This window comes from Choristoneura fumiferana, chromosome 20 (genome assembly GCF_025370935.1).
Source record: "Choristoneura fumiferana chromosome 20, NRCan_CFum_1, whole genome shotgun sequence".
Classification (NCBI taxonomy): Eukaryota; Metazoa; Arthropoda; class Insecta; order Lepidoptera; family Tortricidae; genus Choristoneura; species Choristoneura fumiferana.
In genome coordinates, this window is record NC_133491.1 from 10819188 (window position 1) to 10833778 (window position 14591).

At 46.3% G+C, this 14591-nt stretch overlaps 1 protein-coding gene across 1 annotated transcript in view; it reads right to left on the bottom strand.

The window, feature by feature from the left end:
- Window positions 1–1100: 1100 nt before the first annotated feature.
- The window catches only part of LOC141438992 (uncharacterized), a 35837-nt gene continuing 22346 nt past the window's right edge, over window positions 1101–14591 (bottom strand). The window contains exons 4-7 of the mRNA XM_074103085.1: window positions 10150–10401; window positions 6019–6079; window positions 4488–5861; window positions 1101–3586 (exon numbers count right to left, since the gene is read on the bottom strand). Of these exons, the coding sequence (XP_073959186.1) occupies window positions 3493–3586; window positions 4488–5861; window positions 6019–6079; window positions 10150–10401 (1781 nt within the window). The 3' untranslated portion in view covers window positions 1101–3492. The remainder of the gene's footprint in view (window positions 3587–4487; window positions 5862–6018; window positions 6080–10149; window positions 10402–14591) is intronic.

A 14591-nucleotide genomic window follows, 5' to 3' on the forward strand; every position in this document is an offset into this window, starting at 1 on the left:
AGCGGCTTTCGTGCAACGAGGTTGTATACTTTATTAAAAGAGCGGGAAAATTTACATTTTGGAAATATTTCGTTGTCATGTGATTTATTAGGTATCGATATATTTTTAATACTTACCATAAATTTAATTTAAGATTTTAATCAACACATTTGATCCTATCTCTCGCTTTTTTCGTGTTGAAGTGCAAGTGACAGATCAAAGTAAAGTTCAAATATTTGGATTTCAGTGAGTAGACCCAACACTGTCTTCAGCATTTTAAAAAAATAAATTAAAAAGTTATTAAAATGCGATTTTGCTCACTGATTTCTTATAGCAAAACCAGCCTGTTTGAGGTGCTGAGGTGAAATAGTACATTACTGTAGAGGCCGGCAACCCCACGTTCCGGCCGAGGCTTGTATAATGATTTTCTCAAACATGACATGAAATAAAATAAAAAAACAAGAAATCAAGCTGGCGGGACGCTAAAGTCTGGTCGCCCTGTTGTGTGCGCTCGTGTCGAGCTGGCTGCTGGCGGCGGCTGCAGGTGGTGGTGCTGGGTGTGGGCGTGCGCCGTGTCGCAGAGCGCGCGTTGAATGAAACTAAAGACGGTCGCATTGCCGGCCAGCGGCCTGCAAAGTTGTATGAAATCTCTTTGCAGGCCGCTAGAGTGACCGCGCGCACGCAGCAGAGCCGCAGCGCCTGCAGGGCGATGCTTCTCGGCCTATTATTTGTAACACAACGTCAATATTTCATGTCATGTTTGAGAAAAATATATTATTTATTTCATTGGAAACATAAGCGAACCCACAGTAAGCGTCAGTGTCATAATAAATTCCCTTGTCAAGCAATGTAATGTCACCATTGTCACTGACTTTTTCTACGAAAAGGTTCACGATTCAGTTGATTCGAGTGTACCTCGCGCTGGATGCGGAAAGCACAAGACCGGTCTGAGTGGAGAGCCTTGGGGGAGGCCTATGTCCAGCAGTGGACGTCTCCCATGATGATGATGATAGCTACTGTATCATTTGTTTCAAGTCTAATTTCTTCATATATAATTTCAAGGTGATTATGAAGATTTATGCCGTGAGAAGTCCGTATAAGAACAATGAAATAAAATACCGTTTTAATCTTTTGTAAACAATTGTTTATTAACATTTTATTTCTCATTGTATCACTGCACATATACACATTCATCGCAAACACTCGCTGGCAAATTTATCACCGTAGTAGCAATATAATGACTTTTATTCGGATAGGATCTATCTATGGAATTATTTGTTACAGCTCCCTCCCTTCTAAGGACTGCTTTCATTTTTCTTTCGGAATTGTGCCATGTGAATATACTCAAAGGTAATAGGAAAGAAGATAATTGTACCGCGTCCGCCGACGACGAGATCGTATCAATAAGTTCACATGCAAAATAAACAGCCTAAGAAAATAGCGAAATTAAAACAAGATTTCAAAAAGATAAAGCTACTTAAATAAGAAATGGAATGATTTAACATTTTCTTATCTTTCAGTATACTCACACACATATTTTATAAATACATTACCAATTCTGATAAAATAAACAGCGTCCGAAATACAAATCAAGAAGTAAATTTATCTTCAGTCAATTGTAAACGAGTTCAAAAATAATAATTACAAATTGTTAAATAAAATTTAAGCAAATTCACAAATAATCATAATATGTAATAAATTAATTAAAAATACTGTCATTTTATTGGTCTGAACATTCTTAAAATATTATCAAAAAGAAAAATGAAAGTGGTGTGTCAACGTGATCAATTTTAAGTACAAAAATTATGATTCTATTTTAGTAAATCGTTCCGGTAATATGTTCTATTTTCACATAATTTAAACTTACATTTTGTCATCTTACAAAATTAAATACAAGAACATTATTATTGATCATCAGTCTATTCATAGTTTGATATAAATTTTACAATTTTGTCGATTTAACCTTTTAAATCTACATTCGAGTCGACAAGGCAACATAAGAGGCCACACCTCTTACCAAATAATATCTACATCTGCTCGAGAAATGGTACTTAATTAACACAATTAGATTTCATAAAATATGTGGTTCCGTGGTCGGCGATCGGCGGGCGCGCGCGCGGCGCAGGCCCGCCGGCCGAGCGCAATAAATACGACGCGTCCTATGTTGCCTCGCCACCGCATATTGTCACAGTACTCTTACAAAAGTAATGGAGAATATACTTAAATCACTAAAACTTAATAGTTTTTATACACAATGACTTAGGTTTCGACATTTTGTTTCTTATAAGTACTCGAGTTAAACCTACGGACTAACTACGTGCGTGATGTTTGTTTGTTGGTGGCCGTGCGGGCGGGCCGTCCGCGCGGCTTCGCGGCGGCGGGAGCGGCCCCCCGCCACGGCTCAGCTAAAGCAAAATTAACAGGGAAAAAATCTATGTCGATTTTCAAGAAAACCTGAACAAGATCTTTCGATCAGAAACAACTATCAATCATCATAATTATAGGAACAAATGACAATTAGTCAATCACAAATAATATATGTATAAAACTGATTAACGCGTGATTCACGTTTTATAAATTAGTCTAAAATCTTAATTTACGCACGTTTTGGCTTGTATACTGGTGCGAGTCGAGGGACAGTTGGGTGAGCTCGTAGAAGCGATACGGAGTGTTGTCACCGCGAGCATTCGTTCAAATAATTCAGTTAGGAGTCAGTATCGTTTCTGGAGCGGCGTGGTCGCGCAGTGGACCGCTCCGGCGCGCCGCGCTGGGCACCGGTTACCTATAGAGATCGCAGACGTGGACCCCCGTCCACTGCCTCTCGACGCGCGCGGTCCTCGCCCGACGCCCAGTGCCAGCCCCGCCAGCGCTGGCGATGCTGACACTGCGACTTTGCTAAGCCCGATGCCTACGCCACGCTAAGATCCGCAGGGTTTTGACCCAGTCGAGCCAACGACGGCTGTAGACCAGAACTGACTGAAACGCAACTTCTAGTTAGTTTTGAGTTTATGCCATGCCATAGACTCCTTTGAGAGACTAACTGTAACCGGTTTGTATTGCAGATCAGTCGCATTGAGACTCGTGTTTGCATGGGCTTTGAAAACCGAAGTGACTGTGATCACATTGTGGTACAATTTAGATTGCGGCGTGTGGAAAACGATTGGATCTGTATTCAAACCAATAATTTCAAAAGGGTTTTGTTGCAGTTGCGTTTCACTGTCTGTTCTGGGCCTAAGGGTACGTTACACTGCCTCGTATTCCATCTAGGCCGTCTCTGGCCGACCGGGGCGGGCTGCAAATGTCGGACGACGCGCGCCGATCAGAGGCGGAAAAACACGATCCGTTCCGCCGTTACTATTAACATTTACAGAGGCTCACGGATCGCACGAATAAATACATCAGGACTTAATCTAGCCGTTTTTACAGATGTCACTTTACACTTTATGCTATATTTACATGCGGCGCACAGCCTGGTTCGCACAAGCGTCCGGAATAAATAAGATAATGTCAGCACTACACTTGCGTGGCGAACGTCGGCGGCAGGCAGTGGTCGTCTAAAACGTACACCCCTCCGCCTTCCAGGGCCCGTTTAACTAGCGATGTATCGCTGTAACAAGAGAAACATGAGGTTAGATGGCTTGCAAAATATTGCTGTATGAAAAACCATTATTTTAGTTGTTATTTCATTATCAGTAAGTAAATTGGATGGGTTTCTGACACTAAAGCTTAACAACTGCATAGGCTAGTCAATAGTACACTAGAAATAGTTAAAATCGCAAAAATCGTGCTGATTTTTTTGTCAGAACCACTAGGATGTTTAATCAAGTTTGGAGCTTCGAAATATCTGTGCTAAACTTGTAATTGGTCCCGACTACTGAAACCAGAGACTTGAAAGTTGGCAGATATAAATCTTCTTAAAATAGAGGTGCACTAAGAAGAAATTGTGTTGAAATTCCGAAGGCTTTATGAATACAAGGGATTTATGTTTTCGATTCAAAGTGACTCTATCTTAGTACACAAGTAGCTTTTCATGTTGTCTTTTTTGTTCCCGTTATAAAAGGACGAAAGACAACCGTATGTTCTTCTTTTCACGTCATATGATAAGACGTGAAAAGAAGGACATGCGGTTGTCGGACTACCATTGCCGCGTTTTTTCGGCGCGTTATAATACCGAGTGTGGCCTCTAATATGGACAAATAATTAAAACATAGATCGTACTCGTCAAACTGAACAACATTAGTTCAGCGACTTTTAAAAATTATGGAGTCTTGAATAGTTAAGCACATAAGTCTTGTATATTTTTAACATAACACCCGAACATAAAGATGATTTAAATATATAAAATTTGGAGTCTTTAAGTTTAGATTTTCCCTTTTTCATACAAATTAAATAATGTTATCAATACGCCATCCTAGAATATTATTTGCTTGTATTACAGGCCACACCCGGTACTATAATATCTAGATCTTTTAATATCATTGGTAGAGAATCAATTGAGTGTTACCAACCTGTTGGCGCAGTAAGCGGAGTCCTGCGAGAGCCTGGAGAGGCGCGGGTCGAGGGCGGCCAGCAGACGCGCCGCACTCTCCGTATTGAGCGTCTTACGCTTGCACTCTTCCGCCGCGTTGTGCGCGTTCTGGCACTCGGGCGCGGGCGCGTCGCACTTGCCCCACGTGTTGCGGATGACGCGTCCGCCGCCGCCGCCGCCCGCGTTGGCCGCGTTCTGTGCGCGCGCCTCCGCGTCGGCCGCCAGCGCCGCGCGCTTGCGCCGCCGCCGCACGCACGCGACCCCCGCCGCCGCCGCCAGCGCGGCCGCCGGCACCGCCGCCGACAGCGCCGCGATCAGCGCCACGTGCCGCCCCGACAGCGCCTCGTCCCCCTCGCTCTCGCCGCCCACGATGCGCATGTTGACGCCGGCCGGCCGCGCCGCCAGCTCCGCCGGCGACATCGTGCACGTGCGCCCGCTCCAGCCGGGCGCGCACGCGCACTGGAACCCGTCCACGCGGTCGCGGCACGAGCCCCCGTTCCGGCACGGGCTCGACGCGCACTCGTCCACGTCCACGCTGCAGTCCTTTCCCGCGAAGCCCGGCCGGCAGCGGCACTCGTAGTCGTTATCGAGCACGAGGCACTCGCCGCCGTTGGCGCAGGGCTTGGCGAGGCAGAGGTCGACTCGGGTCTCGCAGCGCGCGCCGAGGAAGCCGGGCGCGCACTGACAGCGCTGGCCGTCCACCAGGTCGACGCAGGTGCCGCCGTGCTCGCAGCTGACGCCGGCGCAGTCGTCGATGTCGATCTCGCAGCGGTTGCCGCGGAAGCCGGGCCGGCAGGCGCAGCGGAAGCCGTCGCCGGCGCGCGTACAAGTGGCTCCGTTGCGGCAGGGCGCGGCGGCGCAGGGGTCGGCCTCGAGCGCGCAGTCGGCGCCCGCGTAGCCGGGCGGGCAGGAGCAGACGAAGCCGGAGGCGCGCGGCTCGCAGGAGCCCCCGTGGCGGCAGGGCCGGTCGGCGCAGGTGAGGCGGCGCGTCTCGCAGCGCGCTCCCTCGAAGCCGGGCGGGCAGGCGCAGGCCAGCTCGCCGGCCTCGTCGGGCACGCAGGCGCCGCCGTGCAGGCAGGGCCGCACGGCGCACGAGTGCAGCGACTTCTCGCAGTCGGGCCCGGTGTACTCGGGCGGGCACACGCAGGTGTAGGAGCCCTGGCCGGTGTTGTGGCAGGTGCCGCCGTTGCGGCAGGGCCGGTGGTTGGTGCAGTAGTTGAGGTCCTGGTTGCAGAACAGGCCGCCCCAGCCCTCCTCGCAGATGCAGTCCCAGGGCCGCGCGCAGGTGCCGTGCACGCAGCCGGGGTGACGCTCGCACTGGTCGCACAGCGCGCCCACCCAGCCCGAGTGGCAGCTGCAACCGAACGGAGCCTTCATTAACGACAACGCGACGTGATAACGAGCGACTAAAAAGTTTGCTTTTCATCTGGCGCGGAACAATGAGGAGGATGAATGATTTAGAGGGTCGGAGGCTCTAGCGCTTAGCACAAAGGTGCGAAGTGGATACTCACATGCACTCGTCGGGCTTGAGGCAGTGGCCGTGGTCGGCGTCGCAGCCCGGCAGGCAGCGCGCTGCAACAAAACGACGTTCGTTAGCGCCTCACAAAGACAAAGCGGGCACAAAGGGATGCTGCCTAATGGATTTGTTTAAAGGCATCCGTACACTGGCGGATGCGCGCCGCGGAGGGAAGCGGGCGATTACTGTTTTTAACAAAATATCAGTTTGATTGCGAGTCGCGTGGCGCAGGAATCCGTAAGGACGCTCGGCGCAACAAAGAGAGAGGTTCGTTAGCGTCCCGGCCGGGGGCGAGGTCGCGCGCGGACGATTTATCTTCTCGCGGCGACCCACTACTACCATCCATAAACTTTACGACCTTTTAAATTAATACTTTTTAGTACTCCGTACCGCGATGAGTTTCCTAGTTATAAATTTAATCTACTGCGATTGTCGATGGAGAGAAGAGATTGCATAAAGGTTTATAAACAAAAAATATTTAGCTCCGACTTGATGTATTACTGGCGTAATATGTGCGCATCGTTAACTGTGTGATTTACGCGCAGTGCAGCGAACGAACCTTACCCTGTTCTAGCGCTACCACGGGAGGGAGCGACGATGTGCGCGCGCGACGGCGATGTGCATTACCGTGCAAAAACGCGCACTTGCAACGGCCTCAAAAGGAGAAGCGTCAGTGTATGTTGCGGCAGAAAAAATAGTGTTTTCAAACAAGAAGTGCGGCGCGGAGTCGTACCGGTCGGGTGCGCATGGGCAAGTTATCGGAGCGAATACAAAGGGGGCAGATAGCGCGGGGAGACTTACTAACCGTCGCTCGACCGTTACTATTCCCCTCACTAGAAAAATACTAGACGCCATTTTGCTCATAACCACATCGAATGCAAATGCGAGGCTTATTCACTTTCTAAATTGGACGAGGAAGCGGTTTCAGTGGAGCCGGCATCAAAACTCCGAGGATTTGAGAGCTCAGACGAGTCGGGCGCTAAATTAAGGAGATTAGCCTTCCCGGCGCTTCCCTAGACCGTAAATAGGTTTAGTCCGCGAGTCGCCCCACTCCGCGAGATTGGGCCGGCGAGGCGGCGCTCGCTCCATTACCATTGTTATTATCCGCCGTAAAGGAAATTAAATTGAAAACAATTCACTTTCAGAACATTTCACACTTTCGCGAATGGAATCAAAGTGGCCGTTACGAAATAATTCTCATGACCTTTCGTTTAAATTGAAATTCATAATAAAAGTTTATGAGTCGGATGTAGTGGTGGCGGCGGAGCAACAAAGGGAGATCAAAGCGGGTCGAGAGCGACCTCGCGCTCATCAGGGCCACTCCAGAGCACTCCCACTCTTATCTTGACCCCTTGAGGTAAAACGGGAGTCGTAAAAATTACACTCCTAAACTAATATTAGGGCACAAGTGGGCGGCGCGGGTGCGGCGCGGCGTCGTGTAGAGCTATTAATTATTATCAATGGGCATGGAGCAGTATCGATTCGTAATGAAAGGCTTTCGTGCAGCGCAGTGCGGCCGGCCAAGGTCCCAGGCCCGGCCTTCGCGAGGCCAGGTAGACGCGACAAAAAGCGACCTTCCCAGCTCCTCTCCCACGTGTCAGCCAATATTTGCCAGTTCCACATCTGCCTTCATCCGCCACGGAAATTAGGAGCGCGTGGGATTCGCGATCCAACACAGAAGGTAATATTCGTGAGAACCTTCTCTTGTTAACAATTAGGCGAAATTAAGCGGCCGTAAAGGGTTCTCTCGCGAGAGCCCACCATTAGCGGGGAGCTGCGGGATAATGCGCTCGGGACATGCAAATAAGTTTTAGGGATCGTTAAGCTTTCCCAGAAGGCAGATACCGTTCGGCAGATGTGAGCAAGTTTCGTGACACGGTCAAGAACAGAGCTTATTTCGTTCGTTCAGTTCTCGTTTAAAAGTGTTTTTGACCCGGTTCGGCGTACGCGCCTGTGTGTGTGCGCGCATACAGCGTTGTTTTCATTTCATTATGGCCGCTTCTCTCGCTTTTACATTTTCGTAATCGCCGATACAAACTGAACTGATAGGGTTGGCGAGACTTTTATTGCTGTATATTTGAACGTACGATCGTTTTATGTTCGCGAACGGCCGTCGCTTTCACACGTTGAACTTTATATGTCTGGGATTGTAATGAATATAGTATTTCGATTAGTTTGCTTGCTTTTACCGGAAAAATGTGTTTCGGCTTTCGGGAAGGTACAAGGCAGCAGCCCTGGTGGCGTGCGAGCGAGAGCGGCGGTCTCGCTCGCGTTTTTTGCGGCGCCGGAGTGTGGGAACGCGGCGGCAGGTGGGGCTGCTGAGATTGCGCCGCGACATCCGCCCGCCACAATGCATCTCGACGCACCGCTTTGTTTCAACGAGACACCGTGTTTAACATACGTCAGGAGCGAGCGTTTGAAACGTTTAGATTCGCGATCAATAATTCAGCTTATTATTGATAAAGTTTGACATTGACGGATGGCGTTTTGTTTTGTTTAGGAACGAGCGTTGATTGACAAACAGACCACACCATGCGGTCGCACGCTCGCCGTGTGAATGACGAGCCCGAACCGTCGCCTCAGCGTTTGAGGAAACTAAATAGTAAAGATGTTCCAGGATCGGACTTCTAACACAACCACGGCTTACATTTTGGAACTAATTTAAAAATTCCAAACTACTCTACAACAATTTTAATTGCCTCAAACAATTACTAATAAAAATTTATGAACCGAATAGGTACACGTACGAAAACGTTAAATAACTCAGGCATGTAAAAAATATAAAAGTTGTTAATTTATTACAAGACATTTTGGTTGGAGGTCGAGCATTGGCCACAGGAAGTGGATGTAACCTTATAAATTATATTCATAGGCTAATATTATTAGCTCTGGAATAATTAAAGGCAACGATTTACGGCGGAGATGCCACCAGATAATTAGAGTCATTACCATTCGCACATGTCATCTATCATACATACTACAGGAAAAAACCGAGCGATACAGAATGTACGTAGGTACATGCACGTTAGTTTAGCAGTAAAGTTTTTATGAAAACTTAACCATATTCTTTAAGTGTGTGAAACCGGCTTAACGACACTAAAGCTGCTCGAACGACGTCATATTTTTTAAGCACTATAGTTGTCAATAAAGCGGGCAAGTCGGCTGCCGCAATTAATGCATTATCTGTATTGCCATAAAGGCTATCAACTCCAATTAGTCAGAGGATGTTCTAAAACCGTCACGTAACCGCTCTAATGAGGAAGAGCGAATTGGACGTAACATATTTGAAATTTAAACAAATTTGGAACATTGCGTTCTAGAATTTGTATTTGGAAGAGCGGGGACCGTTCGATCCGGGGCCCCTAACGCCTGTTTCGTACTAATTCCTATTCAAATTGACAGTTTCGTATACAAATTGTCTGCTGTAGATAGTTATTGTACGCCATTTGTCCTCTGCGAAGCCTACGTAACGTCCTTAGACCGTTTTAAGTACTTTGCCCTAATGGTACATCTTTATAAACAACTAAAACAATTCTTTTTTAGGTAGAAAATCCATCGATAGTCGTAAATAAACTAAAGTTTTGAACTGGAGCATAAATCGCGAATGTTCAAAGGAGTTTAAAACAACATAAAGGTCGTAAAGTTTTCAAGCATTAAACTGAAAACTATATAATAACCGGTTATGTGATTAACACCTTTTAAAGTAAACTAAACAGCACACTTTATTATCTCTAGCAAAATTAAAATAAACTGCCTACTATAGGCGTCAGTATTACTTACTATAGCCGTCAGCAAATTTTAACGTCATTTAAATGTCTATTCAAATAAAGTTATAAACACTGCCAAAAATCCGATAAAATGTAAAAAAATACTCAAAAACATCGTTCATTGTATTTATTTGTTTCGATTATATTAAATAAATTAAAAAAACAAACGTCAATATTTCGCCTTTAAATTTTCAAGTCAATTGAGACTTAAAGGCGAAAATCTCCAAGTACCACACATTATACAAAATATGCTGCTTGAAGAGCAGCAAGTAAATTACTCTTAGTTTATGGCACGGTCCGTGGTTATTTGTTTATTCTCGCAAGCGTCATTTATATTTAAGCGAACATATCGGACTTACGTTTAGAGCAGTAGTCGCCTGTCCAACCAGATCGGCAGACGATTTCGCCAGCAGGCGAGCAGCTGTAATGGCCGAAGGCATCGTCTCTAGGTCTGCACAGTACTTCGCAGCCCGAGCCGTAGTAGAAGGGCGCGCAGTTGACTCGGTAGGAGAGCCGCAGGTGCGTTCCTGAGCCCCAATGCTGGTCTTCTTCCACCCAGGGGCCCCCGACGTCGGCTATGCTCTGTTTCGTCATGCGGGCTATTAGAGTGTCTGGAAGAAGAGAAGGGTATGTTGGTAAAGGAAATTGGAAGAAAATTTATATCGGGATAGGACCGTTGAAGTATGTATTAGTACCTACCTAAGCGTCAAAGTCTTGGATTATGCTTTTCTGAGCTTCGCTTATTTGTGAATGATTCTTTAGAGACTCTTGCAGAGATATTGTAAAAGTCATGACTTGTTTAGCTTTTTTGGTTTAAAGGAAACGGTCCTATGCTGAAAGACAAATTATTTCGATTCTAGAGTACGAAAGTCAACACAGTTTGTTTGTTTGTGACTTTGTGTGAGCGTATTTTGGAGGAAACGAATAAAGTTATCAACTGCTAAGAAAAAAAAAAAACTAATGTAGGTACAGTACGATTAAATACTTATGCAAATTGAGTTGGCAGACTTATATCGCTGTATCATGCAGCACCTATAGTATAGTTATAGGTATATATATATATATATTTATTTATTTAATAATAAATAACCAGTCACGCGAATGCACATTATGCGTACCTAATAAAATTCGCAAAATAAATACTAATATCGATCGATAAAATGTATATTTACAGCTTTACTCAATGAAAACAATATGGAAGCATCTGTAAAAAGGCATCAGAAGACATTCGTGACCATTTAAGATAAACATAAAATACTAATAAACTTCAGGGACGATTATAGTATTAAATATTTTCTTGTCCCAAACAGCTGTTGCTCTGCTCACTTGCTAGTAAAATACAGCTACGGCTGCTACCACAGTAAATAAATATAATAAAAACCTATCTACTCGAGCATGGTACAAGCTAACTTTTTGTATGAATTAATTGAACAAAAGATCATAAATAAGCTAATTTAATTCATAAAAATAAAATTATGCACATACTAAAAAAAATATTTCAGTTTACAGAAAGACACATGATCATGAAAAACCCACAAATTAAGACTTCAGATTCGCGCATCGCTATGCAGAGGAATTTTATCTCCTAAAGAATTACCCGTGCTGACAGTGGAGAATTCACAAATAATAATGACGGCATTAATTGAATTAACCGAGTTCCTGTTGGTTTATCAGCGTGGGAAAGGGTACCAGAAGTAAATTGACCTGTCGCCTTCACGCCCGCATTCTACCGAGACCACATCGACGTGATTCGGGCTCGCTCCGACGCCGCGTGATTGATTCTTTTAACTACATTCTTCATAACCAGTTGCAGTGCAGTAACAAAAACTGAAACGGATAGGCCCGCATTACGCAACAGCAAAAACACATCGCGAAAACTACCCGCACTGATTTAAAAAACTGCCAGCCCATTCATCAGGCGATGCAGCCTCGACCAGTTCCTACCTTTATTTATTTCTCTGTGCCCGCTTTTTAGTCTTGTTGCCGCGCTCGATGGTACATTCCTAAGCCGGTAATCCCGACAGCAGATAAAATTAAACCAGACGCGAAACAAAATTAAAAGGTATATAAAAACGATCGATCCGACTAATTTCGTGGCGTATGGTATTCGAGGCCTGATTGTTTTTTGTTTCGGTGTGTCAGCGATAAAGGGTTGAGATGGAGCGAGCTATCTCCGATCGCAGCGCCGCGCGCCGTCCTTTGTTTACAAATAACGAATAACGCATCGATGATTCGTAATATTGCGTCGATAATCGCAACCGGTGCCGGAATAGCGCATAGTGTACACGATTTACCGGTCCGGTATAGGCTTACACCGATCGTATCTGTCCAATAAATCTAAAAGATAAAACGCGTAGCATACGCGGCTGCACCAGCGTGCCTAGCTAACGAAACGAAAATACAATCAGTCGACAATAAATATCAATTTATTCCGAGTCGATCGATCGGACGGTGAAAAATGTCAGTTATTTATTGGATAGTATAAAACAAGGGTCGTGTTAGTCGCTCATTTAGTAAACTTGTTGACAAAGGAAATTATAGAAGCAGTCAACGTGCGCTATGTGTAATATGATAGATGTTTCTGAGAAGCGTTATTAAAGCGAAGTGCAGAGTTCGGAGGGAATTAGAAAAATGATGTGTGGGAACTGCGCGAGAGCCGCTTGCAATTTAGCTCGAATGTGAGCAGAGAATTATGGCAACCGCGCAGTGGGCGCCTGCGCAGGGCTGCCGGCTGGTTGCAATCTCTACATTTAATATCGAGACTTCATGTGAGAGCACGACATTTTGTTAGGCAATGGAGATTCTCTGAGCGTAAGAGTGGAGAATTAGTTAATTTGAGGTACATTTGTGATTTGTGATATTGTTTATTTAAAAGTTTGGGATTAGTCGTCTAGTGCGAACCCTGAACATCCGAATGGCTAAGCAATTTGTTGGAAAATTGCGAATGCGTTAAGACGTTTCTGTTCTGCATAGAGCCGATTACTCGACGTCAAAACGTTACCAACGGTCCGATCCGTACGAAACAACCGCACAAATTACATCCATTATCCCAATTCGGAGCCGTAACGATATTAAATGAAGGTGTACGGCTATCGCGTCTATTAATGTAATTCCGATTCACAAATAAATAACATATTTAAGGACGCGGCGACTGCGGTACGAGGCGCGGCGCTCAGCAGATACCATGTAATTACGCTGCAGAGGTCAATACAAATAAACGAGAGCGAAGCCGACCGGCAAACGCCGATAAACAAAAACAAAAGAAAGCGAAATAACCGATAATTCGAGCGGGCGCTATCGGTGGCGGGATGCTGCGCGATTTGGGAAGCGGGATCACGCGATGCTTCCGCCGCTGATCGAGCAGCGGCCGGATGCGGCCGGTCTTCATTATGCAGCTCGTAGATTGACAACGTCTATCGATCGCCTAAACTGGATCGCTAGGCGATATGCTCTAATTAGTGAACGCCGGGGACGGGGACCGAACGAAATCGAAATCGTGGTGTCGTGGCCGCTCGAATCCGACCGACACCTGCCGATGCGCCCCACTCTAGCCCGGCTCGTTGTGGGAAAAGGCATCTCATGAATGGATTATGTACACACACGACGCACTCCTTTTGTTTATAAAACTGTCCACTCGGCGAGCATTCGGCGTCGAGAGGCGCGCTCGCGTCGCGCCTTGCGCTAGATAAATAACCCCCACTCGACACGACGCCCGCTTAAACTATTAAGCAGTCAAACTCAAGTTAAATGATATTTCTCATTGTTGTTTAAGAGATTTCGCGCACCGCGACGCAGGACGTCGGTTCGCGTTTTAAATTCCCCATTGTTTTGTGAGAAAATGGGCATTTTCGTTCCGCGCGGGGGATCCGATGAATGCGGAGGATTGCGCAATGTAGACGTTACATTTACAGCCGGCGGAGGAGCGCTTAACCTTTGAGAAAGCCAATTAAACGCGAGTAATCATAAAGATGAGAGAGAGCTCTGGGAAGCGGCCGGAGCAGCCGGGCTAGCGCGTAATGAATTGACTAATAATGCACGCCGGATAACGAGATAAGCGAGTCCCGTCACAACATAACTGTATCGATAATCGCATCTCGGTCGTGTAATGTCAGCGGCGGTAGCCGGCCGCGCGCCTCGGGCAGCGACGCACTGGCCCAGACGAGTAATTGCCACTACGAATCTCTTATCGATACTTTTCACACGCTCTTTTTTCCGGTCCCACCTATATTGAGGTGTAAATCGAAGCAGTGCAATAATCGTAAACGCAGCGGCGCGTAAACAAAACCCAGACAAGACAGTGGAGTGTGGCCACCTATTATCCGGGAGCATGTGCTCGGCATCTGTCATCGGCGCTTCCTGAGGGCCTGTTGAATCATAAATCGAACCTTCCGGCGCGTCTTCCGTGATTTTTTACCCGCCTCAAGCCCTACGACGAAAGATGAAGTGTAAACTAAAAAATGATTTCCCTGGGAGGTGTATCCTCGCGGAGTAAACAGCGCGGCCCGTTAGCGGCCAGGTGCGCTCGCCCCGGGCACACAAAAGATTTCGGTGAAGGAACGAGCGACAACATCAGATTTGCCAGGGAAACGAGGAGCCATTGTAGTTTGTTTAGCGCAAGAATCCTTTTATGCGTCGCCGTGAGCTAGCACAATCGTCTCCGCACAATTGGGTGTTTATCTATGATATATTGAATTCTTTTAAGTCGTCGTCGCTATTCTCCGGCACGAAGATTATGTTTCTGCTTGCATAAAAATTACAGGACAGTTCAGGGGCGATGAGCGATCGTTTGCGCAACGGTCGA